At 37.4% G+C, this 27230-nt stretch overlaps 1 protein-coding gene and 1 long non-coding RNA gene across 3 annotated transcripts in view; one reads left to right on the forward strand and one right to left on the reverse strand.

Moving 5' to 3' along the window:
* The window catches only part of ZFHX4 (zinc finger homeobox 4), a 180299-nt gene that overhangs the window by 127607 nt on the left and 25462 nt on the right, over positions 1–27230 (reverse strand). Inside the window, exons 2-3 of one of the 2 annotated variants that reach the window (XM_059166180.1) lie at positions 27053–27230; positions 25674–26098 (exon numbers count right to left, since the gene is read on the reverse strand). The exon at positions 27053–27230 is cut by the window's right edge and continues 2458 nt beyond it. In XM_059166180.1, coding sequence (XP_059022163.1) covers positions 25674–26098; positions 27053–27230 — 603 coding nt within the window. Of the gene's footprint in view, positions 1–25673; positions 26177–27052 lie in introns of both variants that reach the window. The other variant, XM_059166179.1, reaches the window with a different exon arrangement.
* The window catches only part of LOC131826690 (uncharacterized), a 21601-nt gene continuing 13766 nt past the window's right edge, over positions 19396–27230 (forward strand). Inside the window, exon 1 of the long non-coding RNA XR_009351705.1 lies at positions 19396–19587. This is a non-coding gene — a long non-coding RNA (uncharacterized LOC131826690). The remainder of the gene's footprint in view (positions 19588–27230) is intronic.

Here is a 27230-nt window from a genome sequence, read left to right on the forward strand (position 1 = left end):
TGTCTACATACTCTTTGCTTTGAGTGGATATTTAACTATCATCTGCAGTGGGAACTAAAATGTGCTGCTTTAGAAAAGCAGCCTACATGCCAGGGTCCACTCAGTGTAATGGTGTCTGCTTTGAAGATTATTTTAATCTCCCCCCACTCTTGTTCTGAAAGGCAAGAATGAAGAAAATGACAGCTCCATTATTAAAAATGCAGCCACAGAAATAAATTAATGGAGAATTCTCCGAAGGTATACTATCGAGGCAAAACCAGTTTTAAAAGTCCTTCCCTATTTTTGCAATTGCATGTTGTGATACGGAGTCTCGCTTTAAAATTACTGTTTTTCTTATTTAGCTAGGTTTTTCTCTTGCATTTTGACCAATGGAAATAAACTAAAGCATGACCTTGTGTTTCATTTATTTCGTTTTACTCTACAGTTACAGCCAATTCAGAGGTCAGTTGTAGCCTTGGCTTTGCAAGAACTCCAAGGGAATGTTTAAATGTAAAAATAGTTTTCATTAAAAATATACATGACAGGCTGCCTGAGTGGCTCAGTGGGGTAAGAATCTGCCTTCAGCTCAGGTCATGATCTCAGGCTTCTGGGATCTAGCCCCACATCAGGCTCTCTGCTCAGCAGGGAGCCTGCTTCCCCCTCTCTCTCTGCCTGCCTCTCTGCCTACTTGTGATTTCTCTCTGTCAAATGAATAAACAAAACCTTTAAAAAAATATATACATGACACTGATGATGTAGCTGTTTTATTATATTTTAAATTACACTTTGAACCTATAAAATGTTATGAATATTAATAATTTAACAACTAATACTCCTTTAATACATACATACTTTAAATATCCCAAGAAAGACTACCCTCTTCAAAAGTGCCTTAACCGATTCATATGAATGACCTACCTAGAAAATACTCCAATGAAGAAATTCAACCCAACAAAATATTCCTTTATGAAAGAAACAGCATCAGAGAATTTATTAGGAACTATTAGCATATTTTTTACTCTTATAAAAAAACTGACCGTAAGGATGGTATGACTTACGACTATCACATTAAGTAAAAATTAGTCCCCATATTCCATTTGAAGGATGCTAATTACAATTAGTAATTCTGGTGGGGTCAGCATTTATTTCTTTGATGCAGAAATATATATTGATACTAATTTTATTGTATTTTGAACATTGTTCTACTTCACTGTACTGCAAATACGAAATATTAGACTTAGCTACTTTTGAAACTCAGGTTCTTTCAATTATATCTGAAATGAAATGTTTGCAGACATCTACAGATCAGTGACTGAATGAGAGAGAAGCCAGCAGCTCCCACAGTCGCTCAGACCCACAGACGCCCTGGACATGTTCTGCTTTTACTAACGTCTAAATCATAGTGTCCTACTACTTAAGAAGGTAAATCTCTACACTTATATGGACTCAGCTGTAACTTGGGGAGGAAACAACCAACTCTTTCCTGAGTCAGACAACGGACTTCTTTCCCCTCTCCACACCTCCAAACTTGACATTCACCTATTCAATCCTGTAGGACTCCCCCCAAACACTAAGCTGCTCTTGTTTTACCCAGTTAGCTGTACTTTCCTCTCTCTGTTAAAGGTCTTACCACTTGGTTGTTCTCTGAATCCATATTCTAGGATGATTCTTCTTAAATTTACAATGTCCGAGAATCTTAGAGGAGGTATGGACATGCTCCTCAGTGGGAAAATGCATACGTTTGTACACTCAGGAGATCCACCTTCTGTTCCTTTCTGAAGCTTATGTATGGATGTCCCAGGTATCCATGGACTCCAGATTGATCTCAGCCTCAGGAGAAGCTTGGCAGTAAAGGATGATGCTTAAGAACGCAGCCTCCAGGCAAACACATGTAGGTTCACATCCCAGCTTCTCATCTGTCTGTTAAGACCCTGGGTCAGACACTTGACCTCGTTATGTCTCATCCCCTAATCTGTACAGTTGCAGGGAGAATGGCATCTACCTCACAGTGCTGTTGTGAGGACTGAACAATAAGGTAGACAGATAACATTCCTTGCTACATAGAATTTCAGGTATTATGGAGCAATAGAAAATGTAGGCTTTTATATATGGCATATTGGCTGTTTGTATGTTTCTCTGACCATCTCCAAGTCAAGGACCATGCTTTAATCAAGTTTGGATATCCCAGGGTATCCTTTAAAAAGGCTCTGAAAGTGTACTATTGAGGCAAAACTTCTTTAAAAAAAACCTAAGAATTTTTGCAACAGCATATTATATGAACCAAGTTTGCAGCATCAATGGATTTGCATCAGAGTTGTAAACTCTTCAGTCATTATCTCTTTGTTCATGTGGTCACAAAGCATTCCAATGGCCACAACTAAACCAGTTCCTTCTCTTTAAAAATAATACAGATGGACTTCTTTGGGGGATGGTTTTAATATTGCCTGTCTGCCAGGGAGGAGACTCCTCAAGGTCTCCTTTGTCCTTATGATTCCAAGATGAATTGGTTTTTCCAGAATCTTCTAACTCAATTATTCCAGAGGTAAATTACTTTTTATTAACAAATAGAAAAACAAACACCAAGCTCTCCTTTGTCACTTTGAAATTTGTTTTCTCCCAGTTACACGGAAGGATTTCTAGCTCTTTCTGACACGCAGTACAAAGATGCACATGGCCTAGCTTCACGTCCCTTTATTATTTCACAGACTTCAGTAAATTCTGCTCTTATTCTTCTCCTTTCGAGATTTATTAATACCAGCTTTTAGTCATCTGTAAACCCATCCATGCTGGCTGCAAGCATTCTTGTTACCCTGATCTGGAGCTTTTCAATCTGTTATATGTCTTTTGGGGTGAAAGGTTCACATCTATAATATTTCTGTTTTGTTCATGCTGATGCAATAGAATTTTATAACATACAACAAAACCCTGGAATCTCAGCAACAGCATATGTAAAACATGTCAGGAGAAAAGGCAAACCCAGGACCACTGTGAAGATAGTGCCAAAGAGGCCCCGTCCTCGAGTCACCTACCCCACGGGAGCACTTTTCGAATTAATTTGAATAATAGGTCACTGAAATTGAACAACAGAAATCATCTTTGCTCTCTAAACTCATGAAAATTAGATATTTTGTACCAAAAGTAAAAGGGAGGACAGTTAATTAAAGGTTTGCCGGAATCATTTCAAGTCACAACTCCCCACTTTGCAGTCTCTCTTCACTCCCCACCAAACAAAACAAAATATTATTAGAGCAGGACCACTGTTTCAGCCTTAATCCCACCCATTTACTGGCTAGATTTATTTAAATTCTTACCAAAAAAAAAAAAAAATTAAGCTTCAAAGCACGAGGGTTGCACCATATTTCTCCAATAATCTCGATGTTGGCTATCATTACAATTGCACTAAATCTGTAGGGTGAGGAATGTAGTAAAGAATAGAAAATGCTTCCAGACATTCTTCCCAGTTATCTTTTCATTAGGTATATTTGTTCCACTAAAAATTTCTTAATAAAAACAAATGTTTTCTCTAATCAAACCCCTTAAGAACCACCTACAAAAGCAATTTCAGGAAAGGAGGTGGATGTACCCATGCTTTAGCATTAAATTATCTCTGACCTTGAAATATTACCAGAGGCAATGAGGTCATATTCATCATCATAACATTATTTGGAGGTTAAGTCTCTCAAATAAAACTTACATTTTTCTAAAACCTATGAGCATGGTGGAAAATCTTCTAATCATCAAAACCAGAATCACTTATTTCAATAATTAATAGAACTAGTTGTGAATATGAATATTTAAAGAGTCAACACAAAAAGACCTAGATGATTCAAGGTAATCACTTCCGTTAACGATTGGGGGGCTCTCCCAGACTGTGTTAGGAGTCACTAATAACCCATTTCAAACCTGCGACTTGGCAAGGGCCTCATTTCGATGGCCTAATAGTGTCAGGAGCAGATTTCCATGTAAATTATTAAAAAACCATGATAAAGGCCAGTACTGCCACCTGCATTGAAAAAGTGTACGCTCTTCCTTTCGTCTCTTGATTAACATGGGGCTGACTTTCCAATTTGTGGATTAACTCTACCTTTTACTAGTTCTTTTTCACCCACTGATTTCCTGCCTCTTGGCCATTTCTTAGCTCATTTTCATATCCCCCAGAGGGGAAAGAGAGAAAATTAAACTCAAACCTATGGAGTGTGCTCTAAAGAAAGGAAAAGGAAGGGACTGGAAACCCCTGGCTGAAATGAGGTTTGGGGATTTTCATACTTGCCTGGGTTCCAGTTAACCTCGGCTATCAAGGAGCTCCTTTATATGAAGTCATTTATCCTTCCCCTCCACAAGACGATTTAACTGTGACCACAGTGGGAAAGCTATTACACCAACCAGAACTTCTCATAAAGTTCCTTAAACAAAATTACGTGGAAGAAGATAAATGAATACAGATCTTGAGACACATATACAGAAGATGCAAAATTTCAGAGGGAAAAAAAAAGAATTTAGAGCACGTATCTGCTCCAACTTCAAAATCATTCGTATGTTGTAGTCAAGAAATGGGGCGTAGCTGCTGAGAATTTATTAATAGGTTTCTGCTTATGTACTGCTTTAACTGATAAAACATCTCAGTCCAAGTCCCTCAAGGGTTAATGCTGCCGGGTGAGTGGAATTCATGAGCGTAATCCTAAACAAGTGAGGTGAAGTTCTATCAGGTCTATTTCAGTGTATCAGGGATTACCGCTAGCTGTCTAATCCTGCTGAGCCTCAGGGAGGAACGTTCTATTGTATTTGAAATCCTGGCCAGGAAAGAACAGAAGGTTAAATGGGTGCCTTGCTCTGTAATCAAATATCACAGGCACTACTTATCTATTCAATGAACAACTGACGTAGAAAATCAATTAAGAACCAAATAGCTTCTTAGGAATTTTTACCCAGAAAGAGGCAAGATTTTTTTTTTTTTTTTTGAAAAATGAGTTTATTTGATAGGTTTTAGAGAAAAATACCACAAATTCTGGAGCTTCTAAAGTTGTTGACCTGGTTTCTAAAATACGTCTTGCCCCGTACTGTTTAGCGCTTTTGTATTTTTTCCTTGTGAAATGGGGGGCATTTCAGGAAAAAGATAACACAATGGAAATAGTTGAGTAAAAGGGAAAGCCATGTAAAATTGATCCCTATAAAACACTGCTAAATCTCATCAGAAGTTCTGAACAATTATGCAAATATATATTATTGTTTCTGTTGAGATTATTTAAATCATTGGCCTCTTCTCAAATACATTCTTCAACACTGCATCATTAATGGAAACATCATGAGCATGGGTTGCGGGGGGAATAACAGTGGCCACAGCTCTAGGGACCTTTGTTCGCAGCAGGAAGAGGTTCCTTTTGGTGGGCTGAAGGCTAACACCACTGTGTCACCAACCTCATCCTCTACCTATCACTCTGGGTAGATGTCACAGTTCATGCACACACACAAACAGGCTGACCTGGCTAGTTCTTCTGACCTTGGACAGGCCTAAGATCAAATCTAGTTATTAATAATGGGGGAAGTCAAAATGCAATCTTCCAGACACTGGAGAATCGAGCTAGAAAAAATGCAAGAGGGACTCCCTGTCAATAAGAAGCATCATGATGCTAAGGGTTAAAATGTCCATCTGGTCCTGAGCAAGAGTTAAGATAAACTTTTTTTTTTCTTGTTCTGTGAATGCTATTGCGAGAAGTTTGCTCAGGGCCTTTATATGCCCAGCTTATCTGTCCTTACACTTTCAATTATTTTTGGACTCTTTGCTTTATAAGAATTCTTATAAGGTAATCCATTTGCAGGCTAAAGCAGATATAATTGGAAAAAATATTGCCCTTTCATAGCCATGGAAGATACTTTACAAATGGGATGAAATACTTTTAATACCCTCATTGTAGTTCAATGTGCATATAATTTTAACCATGGGTTCTCATTCTCTATAATTGTTATTCTCTATAACTTTCTCTCAGAGTATATCCATAATCTAGGCTAAAAAGGGGAAATATGAAAAAATCATTTAAATGTCTAGGCAAATACAAAATGCGCTACAGTAATAAATGCATTACTCTCTCAAACCACTACTAAAATTAAAGAGGGAATTTCATCTAATATTCCTTCCATAATTTATACAATCATTTCCATGTTCCCAGATTACAGGCCTCTTGATAAGAGAGTTATTTAACCTTCATGATAATATCAACATTAAGGATTTGGCCAAAATCTCTACTACAGGGCTACCAATAGCTCCTATAAAAGTCCATTTGGAAAATCATCATTAAATTTTAAATTAAATTTTGATTTAAGTACAGTCCCCAAACAACACAACTATAGAAAATGCACTTCTTCAAATCCTGGGAAGAATTTTTTTGTCTGCACTACACATGTAAATTTTTAAAAAGCAATAAAATCTTTCTTTCTCCTGTTTTTTTTTTTTTAAAAAAAAAAAAAAAAAAAGAATATCCTCTTTGATTTTTATTGTCTACTGATCACCAAAAATTATTTCTTTGAGAATCTATCTAGTCTAATGTTTCTTAATTTCCTGCATGATGAACTATACTTTTCAGCTCTCTGTGAAGGTCCACTCAAAGGCTTCACACCAACAGGCACGAAGACTTTACATGGTAGGCAGAATTATGTTACAATAAACTGCCCCTCTCCTTCAACCTCCTGGTATTTTATATCAGTTGCTTCCTCAAGCAACACAAATCCACTAATGCTTTAATTTGTGACACTGCTAACTGGTATTAACAGATTATGACTATGAAATGTCCTTGCATTTATATTGGCACAGAAGGATGGTATGTTTGTCACAGTAGAGCAAAATGCTTTAGGTCACACAAACATACAATACAGTACTATGTCTTCTACCTAAGCACAAACCTCAAAAGGTTTTATTTTATAGTGCGTTTATAGTACCCTAATGCATGCTCACTGAAATTTACCCTTAAATAACCAAAAACCCAGGGCTCACCCTAGGCAAGGCAGAAAACTTCTGCCCTGATCTACATGGATCATCAGGGCTCAAGGAACTGGTCAAGCCAAAAATATTCGCAAAATCTAGAAATAATTTTCTTTAACCAAATCACCCAGTGATTTTATTAGCGTGACTCTTTCAGTCTGTGGGGAGGGAGCTTGTTTTATTTGGGTCTCTCATGGAACACAGGCTACATGGCCGGTGGGACTCAGATACAGTTTGGGATTGTTAGCTTACAGTATAACCACATTTAAAAATATAGTTCTTGTTCAGAACAGATTGATTATTTCGAAGTGATCTATTAAAAAATGACCCTCCTTTATGAAACAAAGATCCAGTTTTTAACTTGCCAGTAACTAAATAGAGTAACTTTTCCAGAGTAATGTGTTACGGTAATATAGATTCTGCTGCTCATGAAATTGGACACCATATTTATTTGCTTCTTTTTAGCTTTGGTTGTCATTGTAGCTATCAGTATGTATGTATTAGATGATATATTTGGGAGAAAAGAAAAATATGGGATATCATTAGAAGAAAATTGTCAAATTATAGAACATGCAATACACAGATCTCTTTTATAAACTGGATAAAAAAATAGACACACATCTATATCTACACACCTACACACCCATATACCCCTCACATACACACACACTTACCTCACACGTACACAGATTTATATCCATATGTATTCAGAGAAACAGAAAGAGAAAATATACACTATTATGAAGTAAAATGCCAAAAACAAATCTCAAAATCTGCCTTCCTAGAATAGCAAGAAAATAAAAAATTGCAGAATCATTACAGTGAGTTACAAATGAGTATCCAACCCAGTGAGCCTGTGGAAGTTGACTCTCCTGAGACTTAGAAGATTCCTGTTCAGAAAAGAGACTATATATCTGCTGCCTGGGGATATCTTCATGTACAAGGAGAGTGGATTTCTGCAACTATGGTGAAGCAAAGCATGATTCCAAAAATTTACCAAAAAAGATATTCTTACAAAATTCAACCCAGGGGCCTTAGATTTTTTTTTTTTTTTTTAAACTGACTTTTGGATTCTGGAATGGTTTCTTGGCCCAAAAGTTCACTGAAGTGCCAGAACTTCAACAAAAGAACAGCTGTTTTGTACAGAAAGATTTTCTTTATAAAGGTTTGCCATTTTTCCTACTGAATCTTTTTTTTTTAATATCAAAACATGTCAGACTCTTGTCCTTAGAGGCAAAACAATGAGCAAGACTCTGTGATGCCTTCCATGATTTCCCTGGACAGAATATGCAGCATCGGCAGACTCTAGCAAAATCCTAGCCTGGGAAAGGAGGAGAATCCGAGAGGACACTAGAAGATGTAGCTTCTCTTCTGAACACAGGAGGAACATATGTGAATGGAGCTGAACTTGGTACGATCACCACATTCACTATTTTCTCATGCGTCTGTAGATCTCCAGTGACCTTCAACATCTTCCAGCCCTGAGATCCGAAATCACAGAGATTATCAAGATCATCTCTTTGAATGAAGAGATTCCTGGATGAATCCCTAAAGTACATGGCCTTGGAATTAGTATGTTTTAAAAGTTCTAAAGAGTCTAATGATCAGCTTCCTCTCATCCAATCCTCCAAATCATATTCTCAAATACGTCAATTGGATATGCAGCCATCTCTAGCATGCCTTTTCACACGAGCATTTCATGACTCCAAAAAGTTTGAAAGGGCTTGCACTATGATAAAATCTTGGTTGTAAGTGCCTTTTTCTGTATGACAACCAACCTCTAGTGATGTCCATTCTGTTCAGCCACCAGCTGCTCTTTTAAATACCCCAATGCATGGGCACCTGGGTGGCTCAGTAGGTTAAAGCCTCTGCCTTTGGCTCAGGTTGTGATCCCAGGGTCCTGGGATCAAGGCTTGCATCAGGCTCTCTGCAGATGCTTCCTCCTCTCTCTCTGCCTGCCTCCCTGCCTACTTGTGATTTCTCTCTGTCAAATAAATAAAATATAAAGAAAAAAATACCCCAATGCAGTGTCTCATTCAAATTCTCCACTTGTTTCTAAGATTAGAAGTATCTGACTTATCAATTACCTACATACTAATAATGCAAATAAGTATTCCAGACTTTTAAAAATCTGTATTATTTGTTTACAATAGTAATTAATGATTGCTTTGCCTAATATGTGATTATGTGTTCAAGGCGTATCTCCTCCACTAAGTGTAAGTTCTACCAGTGCAAGACTTGTGTCTTTCTTGTTTGATGTTATATCTTAGTCCCTTTCATAGGGCCCGACAAAGTGGGCTCTCAGTAAATGAATAAATGAAACTATTAGTATCAAATAAATAAATAATACACAGGGATTAAAGGATGTAGTTCAGCTGCTTAAATATGATTATTACCCTGTTTCCTGTTTATAAGAAAAATACATAAACATATATTTGTGAATTAAACAAAACAATGGAAAACTGGCAATCTGATCTATGCATAAATACATCAGTAATTTAAGATAAGATCCTTGTTAAAGCTTCAGACAAATTCAGCTCTGAGAACCACAGAAGTGAATGTATTTAGACCAGACCTCAAAGACCATTAAGTTAGTGCCAATTTTACTCATAATAGTAACTCGGGACCCATTTTACAGATGAAACAATTGTGGTACCAGCCTAAGGGCAAAACTAAAATCAATGCCAGACAGGGAAGCTTTTAACAGTCAGCTGTGAGCTCCACTTACTACTACTTATTTGCAAATTCACACTTGGCAGACTTGAAAACTGGTATTTAAAAGTGTAATACACAGCTCCTTTTCTGCGGGCAAAATTCTAAGAAAGAATGGATATCGAAGTAAAAGCACACAAAAGGATACACAAATAGTTTTTTTTCTATGAGCTATATTTACCCATGTTCGAGTTGATGAGTATAGCTATATTCCTCTTCAAAGCAAATTTCAATTGAAGGCCAATTGGAGAGATAAACTTAAGAATGGCTTTTCAAGAATGACAAGTCCTAATATAATAGTGTAACCAAGTGCTCTTAGAGAAATTAAAAAGGAAAGTGTCTTACCAATAATAAGAAAAGCAGAAGCTATATCCAACTACAAAAAGCAATGCCCCTAGACTAGATATGCTGACAAGACATGAGTAATATTTTCCACATATAAGAAAAGCTTTCATCTCAGAAGACTTTTTTTTTTAAAAGATTTTATTTATTTATTTTAGAGAGAAAGAGAGAGAGTACAAGTGGGCAGAAGGGCAGACAGAGAAGCAGGCTCTCTGCTGAGCAGGGATCCTGATGTGGGGCTCAATCCCAGGACTCTAGGATCATGACCTGAGCCGAAGGCAGAGGCATAACCAACTGAGCCACCCAGGAACCCCTCAAAAGACTTTTTTTAATTAAGATCTACAGAACTCGGTAGAGTGATTTTTTTTTTCCTCTCCATTTACTAATATATTAAATAAGTCACAGAAATGCTTGCCAAAAGCCACGTAAAGAGTGAGAAAGTCAACTGGACACTTTAAGACAGAAAATGCCTACCCTTTCTTTTCTAAACTTTCCTTAAGTTACACAGAAGCGCACGGATAGATGTAGACACAGATCTCAGGAAAGACAGATGTGCATTGCTTTCACTGTCTTTCTCCGACACATCACCCACACCTTCTCATCACCCTGCACTCCCAATTTGGTAATAACGGGAAGGTATCAGAAAGTGAGACCTACCTTGTCAATGCTTATTAAACTTGTTAGTATTCATAGACATTAGAGCTGACATAGGCAATTTCTGTTTTTACTGTGTTTTAATCTCAAGAAAGCAGCTCCAGAGAATCTTTTAGCATGAGATAATATGGGAGCTTATCATGTTTCTTGCACAATTTCTCCTTAATTTTTTTTTTCATAGTAAAACAGAAAGGAGAAATTATGCAATGCTATGTTCTAACAGTAGGAACACTGGCAGCCCAACCCCTGACTATACCAGCCCAACCTACCCATGTCAATAGGCTTTATGAAGATCAGAAGGTCTTTGGAAATTGAAAACTTCAAGGAACATTAATAATTGCTGAATAAAATAGGATGATATCTCAATAGCTATAAAATATTAAGACTATTTTACTAGTAACTAATTAGATCAGGTATTTTTAAAAAATTGTATTTCTGCCTTTATACCTACAAAAAGAAAATTCTTCTAGTTAGCTAAAAAAAGTACCAACTAATATTTCAGTTTATCCATTATGAAAACATAAAAATCACACTCACAAACATCACATAGGTGAGGAGGGAGAGGCAAAAGAGAGCAAAAACTCAAATTATACTGATACTATACATTATTTTTCAACAATAGGACAACATCTTTACTGGTGTGAAAGCAAATAACCACTCTCTGTCAAAGTTCTACAAGGCAGGAATCTAATTCTTTCTCCCAATACCACAGGAAATCTAAATATTAACTTTCTAGATGACACAAAGGAGTAAACATTGCTAAAATGTGTTATAGAAAGTACTAAAAATGTCTCTGCAAACTTCTGGAATTCAGAAAGGCTGTTAAACAGGGCAAAATCACAAGTGAAAAAAAGCACAAATAAAAAGCATTATATATTTTCTTCTAAAGACTGGTGAGCTCCTTGAGGACAGGAACTGAATCATATACCCTTTGTGTCTGTCTTACTCACCCTAGGGTTCAGCACAGCCTGTTTTCAATGAACGAGAACAAATAAGCATTTGTGTATTACTAGAACATCAATCTAACAAAACTCCTTCAGTAAATTTAAGTTATCATAAGATATTCCAATTTTGCATTCCCACAAATAAGGAGAATTCAGTTCTAGATATTTTTCAAAGTAAATGCTAAGAACCTTCCCCCCCCACACAAAAAAAAAAAGAAAAAAAGAACTTAAGTATATACTGTTACCAGAGATTTTTTCTAATTTGCTATCCCAAACTATCTCAATCTCTATCTACCTCATAATTATTTCTTTTTCTCTCTCAGGGGATTCACATCCTTCTCAAAGATTGACAATTATAATTACACTATCATTTCCATCCCTTCTGCCATGAACAAGACCTTCCACTCCAGGCATCCTTCTCAATGGAAGAGCTTTGTTGTGACACAATGTCCTGTTTAAGACCGTGGGTGCTGGAACCGGTCAAAATGAGTTCAAATCCTGACTCTGTTGTCACTCTTATCAGCTATGTCCTGTTGGATAAATTAAGCTTTCATTGCTTTAATTCATCATCTTCAAAATGGGCATAATAATAGTAATGACCTAATAGGGTTGCTGTTTTATTTAATGAGTTAGTTATTTTTTTAACTTTAGAAGATGATTATCCACCACCTAATAAGTGCTCAGGAAATGTTAGTGTTAATTTCTTCCCTGAATTCGTTGGCCAAAGTAGAGTAGAAGATGCATAAGGTTGGGTGATTGGGAGGGGGGGGAGAAAAGAAAGAAGGAAAAGAAATATTTAAAGAATTAAAGAAAAGGAAGGAGCTGACCAGGTACAAAATAAGAAGTAACTGGCAGAAATGACAGTGAAGTTGACACAGTGACAGCCAATGCAGCAATGCCAATCTTGGATGAATATCAAAGAGAAACAAAAACATATGTCCACAGAAACACTTGTCCACAAATGTTCACAGCCTCGTTACTCCTAATAGCCAAAAAGTAGAAACGCCACTCACAGAAGAAAGGATTAAGAAAATGCAGTTTATCCATACAATGGAAATCCCATAATAGAAAGCTAAGAAGGCGGGTGAGAGGATGGGGTACCAGGGTGATGGGCGTTAAGGGGGGGCACTTGAGGTAATGAACCCTGGGTGTTATCTGCAATTGATGAATCACTAAATTGTACCCTTATAATATAGCATAGGTTAAGTAAACAGCATTTAAATAAATAATTAAAAATAAAATTAAATTAAAAGGTATGAATACAGAGACACACTACAATATGGATGAATTTTGAAAATATTATGCTAAGTGAAAGAAGTCAGTCATAAAGTGCCACATATCGTATAGATTCCATTTATATGAAATGCCCAGAACAGGCAAGTCTACACAAACTGAAAGCAACTTGTGGCTGCCTAGGGCCAGGAGATCAGGGATAGGATTATTCAGGGGTGGACTAAATTGGACAGGATTTCTTTCTGGAGTGTTGAAAATGCTCTGAAATTGATTGTGTTGATGGCTACATACTTCTGTGACTAGTCTTAAAAAAAACTCCATTTCATTGTGGGGTGCCCGCCTGTCTCAGTTGGGGAAGCATGGGGCTCTTGATCTTAGAGTTGTAAGTTTGAGCCCCACATTGGACATAGAGATTACTTCGAATACCTTTTTTAAAAAATGAAATATTTCATTGTGTAATTTAAATGGTTGGATTGCATGGGATATGAATTCTATATCAATCATATTCAATAAATACAAATTCTATATCAATATATATGCAAATTTTTTAAAACCCACAAAACAGAAGACAACATTCATTGTACTGTTCACATGGTAGATTTTGTAGCATATAACTTTAGTTCCTTCCGTTTCTGATTTAGAACTGACTTCTTGAAACCTGTAGTCACATTTTCCTATATAATGTCCTGCTTAATTATTGAGATTGTTGTCTTATTCCATCATTTTTCCACTGTGGACATCATACATTTGATTGTCTTAAGAAGATACTTGTTCTGGTTACCCAGTTCCCTGAGTTTCAAAGATCATTCTGAGTCTAAACGTCTTATGGTATCTGTTGTAACTTTAAGACAAAGAAAAGAATAGAGCACTAATTAGGTAGGCATTCATTTGAGAACACCTTTGCTTTTAAAGATAATTTTTAAAAACACGTAGTGCTTAAGGCTTTGTGAAAGGATATCTGCTCCAATGGGGGACTAGACCCTGCCTTTTTTAAGGAGAAAAAAGGCTTAATGTGCTCCCACAATTAGTAAGGCCATTTACTTTTTGGAAACCTATCACTTTTACCAAATCATATCCTGTTCCCTGAACCTTTGATTAGTCATGTGTACATACAGAACTGATTTCAGTGCTTGCTGACGAGTCTTGCACAACATCATCAAAGGTTTATTATCTCTAGAGACTGAGAACACTTACAATATGCAGGAAGAGATTTCTGCCATTTACTTAAAAACGGAGTAAGTGGGTATTAATGATTAACTTGTGATCTTCATCAATTTTTTAAAAACATGTCTTCATATACTTTATTCTTCTTTCTCTCTTACACACACACACACACACACACGTGTGCTCATGTGCACACACACACACACACATATGGATGTATGCAATTTTTTCTACAGTTTGAATAAAATAATTATAAGTAGGTGTCCCTGGATATGTACTGAAAACATTACTGGAGTACTGGCATTTTGCCTTTTCAACTACTTAACACATGAGACCTGAATATATCCACATTTTTCTTTTTCTTTTTAAGATTTTATTTATTTATTTGAGAGGGAAAGAGAGAAGCAGACACCCCGCTGAGCAGAGAGCCAACATGGGACTAGATCCCAGGACCCTGAGATCATAACCTGAGCCAAAGGCAGACACTTAACTAACTGAACCACCCAGATGCCCCTATATCCGCATTTTTCTATACCCATTGATAAAGGATTAAATTGTTCACTTTTTGGAAAAGTGTTAACATGTATATCTATGTATGTATATATGTGTTAATTTCCATGTACTTCTGTATCAATGATTTTCCAGTAAGTTATCAAGCCATCATAATTAAAGGGGTAGCCATAGTTCTACAAGAGGGCAGGGCAGGGGGTCATGGGGGAAGGGAGGGGAAAATGAAACAAGATGGGACTGGGGAAGTAGACAACCATAAGAGAATCCTAATCTCAGGAACCCAACTGAGGGTAACTGGAGGGGGGGGGGAGGGATGGGGTGTTGGGGGATGGCATTGGGGAGGGCATGTGCTATGGAGAGTGCTGTGAAGTGTGTAAGGCTGATGAATCACAGACCTGCACCCCTGAAACAAATAATACATTATATGTTAATTTAAAAAAATAAAGAAAATCTGACTAATAAGCCAAAAAAGAAGAAGGAGGAGGAAGAGGAGGAGGAGAAGGAGAAGAAGCAGCAACAAAATTACCTAGTACGTGTCATAAAGACTTATAAGTAAATACTATACTTGAGGGTCTATCTGGAAACATGTATCTAAAGAATTGTCTATAAAATTAAGCAATTAGGAACACGTTTTTGCATTTATGAGTTAAAGATGGTAATTCTATCCTCTGTGTTGAGAATGAGCACTCTAAAAACTAAGTAATTCTTCATAAAGCCCATCTTGGTTTTTCTAATATTTAAGGGATAGCGAGAGCCAATGACCATATTTCTCTGAAAAAAAGTTATTTATGAATTCCCCTTGGGTCTATTTTTCAGGAACTTGGTTATGAGTTTGGTTATTTGGTTATTCTTCTCAGGGAATACTCATCATGGAAAAACTTGGTACAATTGTTCCATCCAAATACGGTTTTTTAAAATTACTTAATGTACTATTAAAAATTATAATAAACAAAAAGTAATAATAACCCAGAACTTGCTTTTAGCCAAATTATTTCTCAAAGGACACTGAGGGGCCTTGGTTTAAAAAGTATGACATAATAAAGAGGAGACCATTTTCTCCCTTCTAAAGCACGTGTAATAGAGATTCACCAAGCAAACCAAATTCTAAAATGTATATTCTGGTGTTTGCATCATTCCTATTTTGGCATGTTAATTTTATTTTTTAAAACAACACTATTTGGGGCGCCTGGGTGGCTCAGTGGGTTAAAGCCTCTGCCTTCGGCTCAGGTCATGATCCCAGGGTCCTGGGATCGAGCCCCACATCGGGCTCTCTGCTCCACAGGGAGCCTGCTTCCTCCTCTCTCTCTGCCTGCCTCTCTGCCTACTTGTGATTTCTCTCTCTGTGTCAAATAAATAAAATCTTTAATTAAAAAAAAAAACACTATTTATTTGATGTGAAAATTAAGAATCCTCTTTCCCCTCCCCACGTCTGGTGTCACTTACTACTCAGTGGTAAGTGCTAATAGATGTTGAGTTTAAAGGAGATGCCTTGAAAACTAACTCTCTTTCAGAGGTGATGGCAATCAGACTTGCTACCTGATTTCTCACAGTTGAACAATGAATAGTTTTAGGCCCTAAGGACATATGCTGGTGTTATTTTCAGGTGTGCCAAATGAATAGCTAGAAATATCTGAAGCCTTTGAAAGGTACTAGGCATTATAATTATCAGACTGTGTTTGCATGCTTTACACACACACCAGTTACAGATATTGGGAGACTCCGTATTGCTAACAATTCTGTCATTCCCAAACAGAGACAATTCTTGCTTTTCAATAGAAGAACGTTTCATTAATGAAAGTGGTCAACTGCAACAACGTTAATGACTGACACTTTTTTGCAGGAAGAGGCAGCCAGGTTCAGGAACGCAAGATTTTACCCCCAGCATCTCTTAAGTTGAGTCAATGAGAATAATTCTAAGGAGATTTGGGGCTTTACTTTGGAATCATTAACAAAATTTCAAGGAGAGAGAGGAAGGGAATGCATTAGAAACATACAGTAGAGGGGTGCCTGGGTGGCTCAGTGGATTAAGCCTCTGCCTTTAGCTCAGGTCATGATCTCAGGGTCCTGGGATCGAGCCTCGCATCGGGCTCTCCGCTCAGCAGGGAACCTGCTACCTCCTCTCTCTCTGCCTACTGCCCTGCCTGCTTGTGATCTCTCTCCCTCTGTCAAATAAATAAATAACAAATCTTAAAAAAGAAAAGAAACATACAGTGAAAAGAAAATTTCTGGAACCTTGTAACTAAAATGGATGAAAGTAAGAATTGAAAAATAAAAGCAAAATAATAATAATAATAATAATAATCCAAACAAGATATATGTTTTTTTTAAACTAAGTAAGTAAGTAGCAAGTGAATAGGACTCCCTCCAGTAGTTATAAGGATGCCAGGAAAAGGGAATTGAGCTCTGGGCAGAGAGTAGACTGTGCTTTAGTTGTTCCTGTTTAGGAAGTTAAATGCTTAGGGAGGCACATTCCCTCTTTCAGGTCAGCGGGGTACCATTTAGTACATTACTGCTGAAATACCCTGGCGACCTGAATGAATTAATGCCGCTTCCAAAGGTGCTTAACTTGCAAGCCCTGAGAGCTCAGGCACTAGAAGTGATAAATATTCTATTAGTTCTTTCTATTTAATACACCAAACACCCAAAAATGCCAGCAAAAAGAAGTTTCTTGAAAGGGAAAGAATTCCACTGTGGCAAGAGATACTCAGGCAACAATTTTAACCAGCAGTTGCTCCTTTCCACTTGTCGGTGACCCAACAGGTGTGAAGTTCATCATTCTAGCTGGCTATGTTCACACTGGCCAGCTCTTGCATCACATCATATCTGCAGGGTCTTTAAGGGAATCTGCTAACTTGAAGGAATAAGAGTGGGCTCCGAAATGATTAAGCCCTAGACAAAACTGTTATGTTTGCCTCGGGCACTCTGGCCTTCCTTTTCCTTTCCCACTCTCTGCTCTTCCTATCCTCAAGTGCAATGGAAAGTTTTCTTATTAACAGAGCCTCATAATGTGGGCTAGAACTCAAGCACAGGCCCTTACCGTCTGTGAGGACTTGAGCAAGGCATTTTGTTCTGAATCTCAATTTCCCATATGTCAAAATGGGAACAGTAACACATAACGGTTAGGAAGAGTAAAATCAGATAATACAAAGGAAAAGTCTAACTTCTTATGATTGTTGTCAGCCTATGTCCTCTTTTTAAATAGATAAATGGAAGTCAATTATCCATATGGTTTTACCTTTGACAGAATATTTGGCATCAGAACAGGGGATATTATTGGTAAGATATCGTCCCAGTATCTCATCAATCATACATAGACAATAAATTGCCAAATCTATTTATAAACGAGGCTCTTCTTGACACAGGACACAATCATGGATGAAAAAATCAATATTTTAAAACTTTAAAAGCTTCCCTCCCAAACCTGAGTTAAGCAGTACAGTTGGACCTATCAATAACTCATTTCTTGCCATCTTCAGCTCTGCATTCCACTAATTTTATCAGCAGATAACCAGAGACATAGAATTTTTCAACTTTAACCTTCCTCTACATTACTCTTTAAAAGATTGCCTAATGGGAAAACACAACCTTGACATTTATTCTGTAAGCAACAAGAAGGGAGAGTTGCATATTCTATGCTACCTAATGTTTCCACTCAAAGAAGGGCTTTAGGAAAATATGAATCAATAAAGTATTGTGTGTATGGCCCAATATACTTTTATATTGACATGTACATATTTAATATAATACATATATTATACTCAAAGCTACAAAAGTATTTTTCCTTAAAGATAAGGAAACTAGAATATTAATATAAGATTATAAAACCACGTGAAACAAAATGTTGCCACATGTAACTGTTATTATCTAGGATAATAACAATCTTGTCCTTGTAATAATTTTTCTTGAAGGAGAACTCTGACAGTATTATAAACTGAACTCACAAAGATTCTTCAAAAGTCAAACTGAATTAGCATCCTGATCCTATAAGGGTGTTGACTGACATTGTAATCTAACATTTTGCATTCTTTATTAAGTGGTTTTCTTCTTCATTTTCTAGGTCATACATCAGTAGCATCATCCTCACGTATGAAGAAACCATAAATGTGCCAACTATTAGAAAAGCTCTGTACTGCCTTAAATTCTCACCATGACCCTTGTCTAAAACTGATCAATAAAGTCTTGCAATGCAAGACAGCAACAAGAAGTCGAGATGATCAAGTGACAGTGCCCTACAACTACTGATGACCCAATAGAGCAGTCACACTCAGTCCTTTGACCAGCCACTGTCAAATAAAAGCCATGGAAGCTTTTGATGGCTAGTGTATGGGGTCCAAACCTTAATTTTATTACTCCCCCTGCCACTGGAAGAACAGAGTGAGCTTGGAAGCATCACCCTAGAGAAGATGGCTTACACCCTACCATATTAATGGGACACAACTTCCATCAACAGAGACCATGAGCTGGCACACAGTAAGTGCTCAATCAATGCTTCTGTGTCTATGAGAAGTATAAAACTTGGGGTATCATTCAGGTATTCTGCAAACAGAACACCAGCCCTTGGGCCCCTACCAATCCCCACATTCCTCTGAGGTTATAGGATCTGTGAAGATGCTTCCTCATAGGCTATGGAGGGCTGGGCCTCCATCGCTGCTCTTACTTGAATAAGTCTTATCGTCAAGAGCTCTCCTGAAATACACTGATAATTTGGGAAAAGTGCCTTTTAAGGCTTGAATTATCTGAATAATGAACAAATCTCCACGTCTAATTGAACTCAGCCTGAGCATAGGCTCAGACTCAAAGCAAACTTGGTAAAGCATTTCCAGTAGAACTCAGGCAGGCCAGATGTTCTGGAAGCAGAACCACGGTCATTATGCACATGCCAGCTCCTCCCCACTCCACCCTGGGCCAAGACCCTTTCAGCAGCGCGAGGCCTGGTTAACATATGACTCTGGCTGCATTACCGCATGGCATCCTAGCACCCATTTGAACATTTCAGCAATTTTAAACAAGCTCCACTGACAGGGACTATTACACTGAAGCCAAAGAAGCACACGGAAAGAGCACATTAATTATGAGGTAACACCTTTGTCTGCATTACCTAAATGACCTCGGGGCGGGTGACGCATCAGCGATTTACTACTTTTGGTTAAACCATACCTACACCTCACATGAGACAGAATGAACACAAGTTACACAAAAACCATAATATAAGTCATAAAGTATGACTTGACATGGTCCTGAAGTGAAGTGAATAGTAGTGTCAAATTTTTTACTGTGTTTCTGAGATGAGAGGCTGTTTGATGTGTGGGAGGCAGTGTGGGTTCGGAAGGAGGTAAGTGAGGGAAGCTCTCAAAGTGGGGCTCTGCCCTACCCAATCCCCATCCCTGGCAACATCACTACACCCCCTCACACATTTGAATATTTATCCAGTTTGAGCAGTTCCTTCAAAACAGAATGCACCCAGGAAAAGACTTGAAAGTCATTTACACCTTTGGCTGCACTATTCTGCTTTTATGAAACGGCTGCTTTCCCCTTAATTAAGAGAATGCTAGTTTTCTTTGGGGAATTAGATGGGTAATCCTGCAACATGGAGCACTTCCATGAAGAGAAGATCCAGGTGGGATAAAACAGTAAGGATTTCAGAGAAACAGAGAAGAGCATACTAGCGTGTGCCTGACGTGTTGGGAGATGGTAGCGCTGGTCAAGGAAAGACACGCCAAAGATAAAATGGGAAGGTTCCCTTTGCACACTTGGCTTTCTCAAAATTTTGTCTGGGTTGGTTAACAATTTCACACACTAAAAATCACTTTATCAGTTCTGACATGGATGTAGTAACTTGCTAATGCCTGGTCTAAAGTAATCCATTTAGGGGCTGACGTGCATTAACATACACATTTTATATTTGGATAGACAGACTTTTAGTGATTTTTTTTTTCCAGGGGCGTACAAAGAGGTTCTCAGTTCACAATGTAATATAGTACTTGCCACGGGAAAGCAGTGAGAAAGTCCCTATTTGTGCTGGAGTAGCCGTCCTGTAACACATAGCTACGCTTCAGCAAATGTCAGGCTTAAAAACAGAAGGAGACATAGCAGATAGGGTTGGCCAATTACACTGCGATCTGAAAACAGCAGTGATTTATTAGTTGCTATTAGCTTACCAGCTCCTCTCTATTTGATCTGCGTATTTATTAGTTATAAGTATTATGGAAGCACACATTATTGTTCCACCACAGAAACTGATTTTTTTTCAACCTCTGCCTTGTCTTTTCATATGAAAACACAATAGAATAATTTGAGTTGTGATTACTTTTTTAAAAAGAAATCCTGCAACCGGAATTAAATTTCATAGTGCATTTCAACCTTGAAAGAAACATAAATCTGAAACTAATACCAAAAAGTATAAAAAATTTCCATATTCAGGTTAATGTTTGGCAACAGAAAAGAATAACTTTTGTTTATCTCTGAAAACAGCTTTCTTCATCTAAACAAATGACTAGAATAAGATTAAGAAAAACCTGTTTTGGTTTCTTAGATACACACACATATTCCAATTTCCTTCTGCACAATGACTTTTATGCAAATGTGTACCACACAATCTCCTGACCTCTTTTACCATCACACCGGGACAATGACAGTTCAATAATTGAAACGGTACATATCTGGTGTATTTGATTTTAAATTGCAAAGTTGGACCCAGGCCTATTGAAATGAAAATGCTTGTGATTCTTTGTTAATTCCAAACTGATCGGGTTATTATTTCCTACTAGTTAAAAAAAAAATGTAGGTGAAGCTAATTATTCCATATTTTATTTCCTTGCCACATACTTTTCCCAACGTGGTTCTTTGCATTCTCTTCTGTGACCCTCCCCCACACCTTGATTTTAGTTCTTAACCCGGATGCTTTCATCCATAACATGGATAATGAGAAAACTCCAAAAATGTTCCTTGGGGGAATGTTACACTAAAAGTTACCTAGGACTAAATCCCATGTGTGTTCTTTTGCTCACCATGGAGACAAGAGATTCATTCACTGTTCTCAGCCAATTTGAAATCCAAATATGAAAATAGCATTATGGAATTCAGACAGACTATTCTGCTTCACTACTAGCAGATGCAGGAAGGAAAAAGGCTGGTATGATTAAGCTTTTGACTTTGAACCAGCAAAGCTGTGAACACCTCACTTAAAAATACATATAATATTATAAGAGCAGCTGACGTGCAGGTGTGGCGAGAGGATTTGCAAGCCCTACCTAGGATGGGGGTAAACCAATCAGCTAGCTGGAAAAGTCTTGTCCGTTCTGAGCCAAGAATAAACTTAACTGTAAAACTGAAATATGGCCAAAGTCGTTATTTGTTCTTCTGAGGCTTGAATATGTAGTGCTAAGTGGTTTCCGTTATAACTTTTTACTCAATTCTTTAGAAAAAGTTGGGGATCATTTAAGGAAGAGACCGATTGTAATGCATTTAATTTTTTTTTTTTTTTTTAATGAGGGTTGGAAGTAACAAGGTTTCTTTAATACTTACCTCAGGCTATTTACTTATTCATCCTACAAATATTGAGGATGTATTCTGTGAATACCAACTAACAAGAATTTGTAGAGGACGCAAAGGTGTGAAGTTAGAAGAATATAATCAAATCCAATAAAGTGGTTAGCTAAGACACACTGCCTTCGCATCCTATCCAGATCTGGATGTTGATGTAGGTACACGTACATGCACACTTTACCTTACGACAATGACGGTAGCTATCTATGCACTCAGTATTCGTTAATCTCACTTAAATACACTTTTATACATGGAAGGAGAAGATTAGGGGCAATCTGTAGTTTCATTTTATTGTTTTAAATTCCTAGACCAATTTTGTTTCACCATTAAAATTTCTGGAGGAAAAATCAAAATTGAATAGTGCTCAGGGCTTCAGAGAATTCTGCTTGAAGAAGTGAGTAAGATTTCCTTAACAATAACAAAATTCCTTTTTTAAAAAATTCTAAGGAAAATAATGCTGCCAAAAAAATGAATACAGCTTTGTTTGTTTTTGCAGTCATAGTTAGCAATAGACATAAAGGTATTCTTTTTTAAGTCCATATGGAAAGATCATCAACACATTCTGCCTCTGGGTCCTTTGCCAAAATACCATAACCCGCAAGCCTTCTACCTTAAACATAAAAGGAAAGGTGTTGTTCTGGTCAAATAAAGAAATAATTTTTACTAGCATACGTCTAATGTTAAAGCTGCCTAAATCCTGCCAAATACATTAAAACAACATCTGTAAAACAGATTTTCATTAAATTGATCAGTTTAAAGTTAAGCAGCTAGGCAGATGATGCTTTTAAGCTAACCCTTAACCTTTAACCTTTAACCTCCTTAAACTGGAATAAGGACACCCACTTCTTTTCATAATACTGCTCCAGGTTGACAATGCAAGAGGTGAAGTGGTCTATTCAAATTGAACGGACACATCACCACATTTAGAGTGTTATGAATCAATATGTTGTCAATAACAAGGAAAGCTGTTTTCTCACAGCTCTGTATTTGTCTTAAAACTGCTACTTGTCACTTTCCCTTAAAGTCTGAATAATTCACGATGCAAAATGATGTAAATTAAACTCCTAATGAAAATGAATTTTATATAGGAGATTATTGTCTAGTCATTAACTCAGAAACTATTTTAAGTCTAATTTTAATATTTTAGCCTATTACAAACCATCATTTTTTTTTTCCCAGGCCCAGGCCAATTTGTTAAGTTCTCATTTAAAAGCAATTAATGTTACTTATGAAGCAATTTCATTTTGCCGACACAAGCCAACCAAGCTTGCTAATATTCTCATTACTACACTTGAAAATCCTCTATATCTGACTCAGACAGTTTCTGTAAATCAGTTTCAAAAAGGCACCCTCAACACACTACTACTCTGGAGTATTTTCCTAGTTACTACTAGAAATAATGAATGCCCCTTGAAGGATAATACAAAATAATATAGTTCGATTGTCCAATACCCAGTTTCAGTAGCTCAAATATTTATCTCCTCAATCTTCTTTTAATTCAAGGTAAGTTTGTTTGAAGTATGTTTTTGTTTGTTGGCGGACCATTTTTTAGACACTAGCCTGCAAAGACACTTGAGCATTTAAGAGATAAGCAAATAAAGAAGAGGGGGGGACAAGTACATTTTTATAGGACTTTATAACATTGTTAAGGGAAGAGTACATCTATTCTTTCGTTCTGGGATCTCAAGCTCTCTCTGCTTTAAAGCCTTCTTTATAAACAAGCTTTTATCTCATTTGGTTGTTACATTCGAAGGCAATATCCAACTCCCCCTGAAAAGAAACTTCAACACTAACTCTGACACTTAGCAAATTGCTCTGCAGATAGTGAGGGAGATCAACTCATAGTCAAGGAAAGGATGAATAAACTTAACAGCCACAGATACACACACGTTTAAATAATCATCAAACAATTAGATAAAACAACCTTTCCTGAGAAAATAAACAGTAACACTCTACCTTTCTTTAGCTTCCCACATGAGATCAATAAAATAGAAAAATTTGTACATTTATATCTTCTATTCACAACATGTTAATTTAAAGTGTTAGAGGAGCTGCGTGAATATAAACAGTTCATGAATATTCTATATAGCTCCCAGGGTCGAGATCTATTATTTATACAAACCTAATGTTTGTTTTTTTCGCCCAGGTATTCTAAAAGTTTTAATAGGTCAGGTATCAACAGGAAAAAAAAAAAAAAGAGTTGACAACCGAATGGTAAAGCCTATGAATTATAATACAATTAATCCTGTATATTATATTTCCAATAGCATTGACTTAGAAGCTTGCCATCTTACACTGGGCTGCTACTCCCCTCAAACTGTGTAACCTAAATCTAACGCTTTCGTTATTGATCCACAAAGCACTGATATCACAGGAACAATGTTACAGATTCTCACGCCACGTCCACAGGTTTTTACGCTCAGTATGTCAATCTAGAATTTGAACTTCAAGAAACAACCCAAACTAACAGTGCCAGCCCCAATACAAATAAGTAATTCCAGCACCTGATCTAGAGATGCACAATCTACCCTTTTTGCTGTGTGTTTATAGTTTGAAATAGTATTAGAAAAGCCATAGGTATTATTCTCGCTGGTTGACTCCTGATAGTAGAGTTATCACTGATTTCTAGTATAAATCAATAGATAACACTTGCAAAATGGATTTTGTAATCATATTTACAGCTTGTTACAATGACTAATGGTTTGCAATATTTTCTGAATTTTAATATCCTCTAGACAAAAGAACTTTTTAATAAGTTACCAAGTTATTCATCATAGAAATGAATCTGTTACATTTGTACAAGAACCAAGACAATCAAGCCAATCCAGTAAACAAACTCACAAAATAAATTAACCAGTAATTAGGGTTTAGAAAAAGTCAAGACAAGTTGTGTAATAAATGGTGCTCACCAGTTGCCCATAGTCATCACATCTGCATAGTCCTTTCCAGCAAAGATAAAAGTATATTTGCCATTTAATGAACATTTTTATTCGCGCCACACCCAGTGGAGGAATAAAAACATTACTAGCTGGGAAAGGTCATGCAAAAAACCACTGAGTTAAAGAGAAGACTTTCAACTGATGCTAAGGGAGAGTGTGTTTACTCAAAATTTACAGAAAAACAACAGAACACACACACACACACACACACACACACACACACACAGTCTAGATCGCCCCTGCTTGACACCAAACAAAAGACATTCACGAAGTGGCACAGTTTTTGTGATCTGTTCCCTATAACCATTAACACTTAGCCAAGAGCGATGCTATGTTTTTTTTTTTTTTTTAAATTAATCAATAAAAGGGGGATAGCAATATTATTTTATATGTGAAAATGCTCAGAAGGTTATTGCATTTCTGGGAAGCCAGTAAAGCAATCCATGCCACTGAGATAGGTATAAAAGCGACATATGGCAAATCTTTTAAATAAACTCTCCAATTGCATGTATCTCACAATACGTTTAGTCATGTTAAGCAGAAACTGTGTACCTTGCCCTTCTATTTTTTTCCCTCTCTCTCTTTTTTTCCTTAACTTGCAGATTCGTGCTCCAAGCTCTGAAACAGTTAATCCCCTTTCTCTACTCTGTGCCAACAGAAATGGATGTCCCTGCTTACCTTGTAGAGCTTCAGGGCCGCCTCATGCCTGTGATTGGTGGTATGCAAGCGTAATTTATCCACACTGTTGGTGTAGTAGTCACAGGCATTACATTTCAGGTGAACGGGGTTGCCAATGGCAATGCACTTCAGCCTCCACTCATTGTTTTTGCCCCCTTCTTTAATGTGAGCCACCAGTTGATATTTCTGCATATGTTTATCAGTCTTGCAGTGGAGCTGGAAGTTGGCTTTGAGCTGAGTGTTGTAGTTACAAAGCTTGCACTGGTAGATATCTCCAATGACAGCCCTCCATTCCTCTTCAGGGAGAGAGCGCTCACTGCTCACATGCACACTTAGGGCCTCCAGGCTGTCAGAGGTGAATTTGTTGCAAACCGCACACTGGAATAGCTTCAGCGTTGGGTCACTGATATAAGGTGACAGCTCTCCTGCAGTAAGGAGGGACAGGTCATCACCCATTAGCTGACCACTGGCAAGCCGGATTTCAGGCGGCAGCTCATTATTTACTACAGGAAAAAAAAATTAAAAGGAAAAATAGAGACTAGAAAACACAGCACACACAAAGGAATCTGTAAAATAAAGTCTTGACAAGGAATGTGCTTTCTCTAGAGCTTAAACTATAAAAAGCTGTAATAGGATTGAATCAGGATCAATTACAATCATCCCTTTCAACTTCTAAATTCCCTCATCAGATAGCTTTAATTACTCCTACTGGGCATGATGTCATTCCGAAATTTGTATTTTCGAGGGCAAGAAAGTTGATCAATACCATAACAAAACAGTCACGTGCTTGCAATTTAAAAGCCTAGATAAACTTACCTAAGGTAAGCACTAATTGTTACTTTGCAATTTGTCAAAAAGCTTGATGAGATTTGGCTAATACTGCCCGGGCGCCTGTAATCTACCCTCCAAATACCTGGGATAAGGTAATGGTATTACTGTTCGTCTAATTGTCTTCAATCACAGACATTAAAATATTTTTCAAAATATTGAATTAAAAATCACGGTATACCCCTTTGAAGCTCGAGTCTGATATTTTAGGGGAAAATGGCTGATTGACTGATGCTCCAAGCCTTGTAAGGCACAGCTAATGACAGTAGGGCAACTAATGCAAATTAGCATCCCTTAATGAAGGTGCTGAAGGAAGAGGGGGTTTGCTGACTCCTCTTCTGCTGCCCTTCAACCCTTAACTCCTTCCTCTCTGGAGTTAATTCAGGTCTGAAGCAAGGCACAAATGGTTTCATTATCCAGCTGAAAGAGAAAGTTCCTTCTAGTAAACTGTCCCCAATTTGTTGGCACTGGCCACTTTATCTGGGTGTATCACGCCAAATCAAAATGTGATTAGAAACTAAGAGCAGCGCAGAAAAGCAGTAAATACTAACCAAGTCCTGGTGCCAGAGCGGCCGCGGTGGCCGGATCCAGCTGGAACGGATTGATCATCAGCTGTGGGTCGGCAGGGTTTTCCAGCTTCATCCCGGTCAAGCCTATGTTCTGGGCTAGGTAGTACTGATAAAGCTCTGCTTCCGCCGGGGCGAGGCCCAAGTGCAGGTTATGCTGGAT

The sequence above is a fragment of the Mustela lutreola genome, chromosome 3 (assembly GCF_030435805.1).
Source record: "Mustela lutreola isolate mMusLut2 chromosome 3, mMusLut2.pri, whole genome shotgun sequence".
Classification (NCBI taxonomy): Eukaryota; Metazoa; Chordata; class Mammalia; order Carnivora; family Mustelidae; genus Mustela; species Mustela lutreola.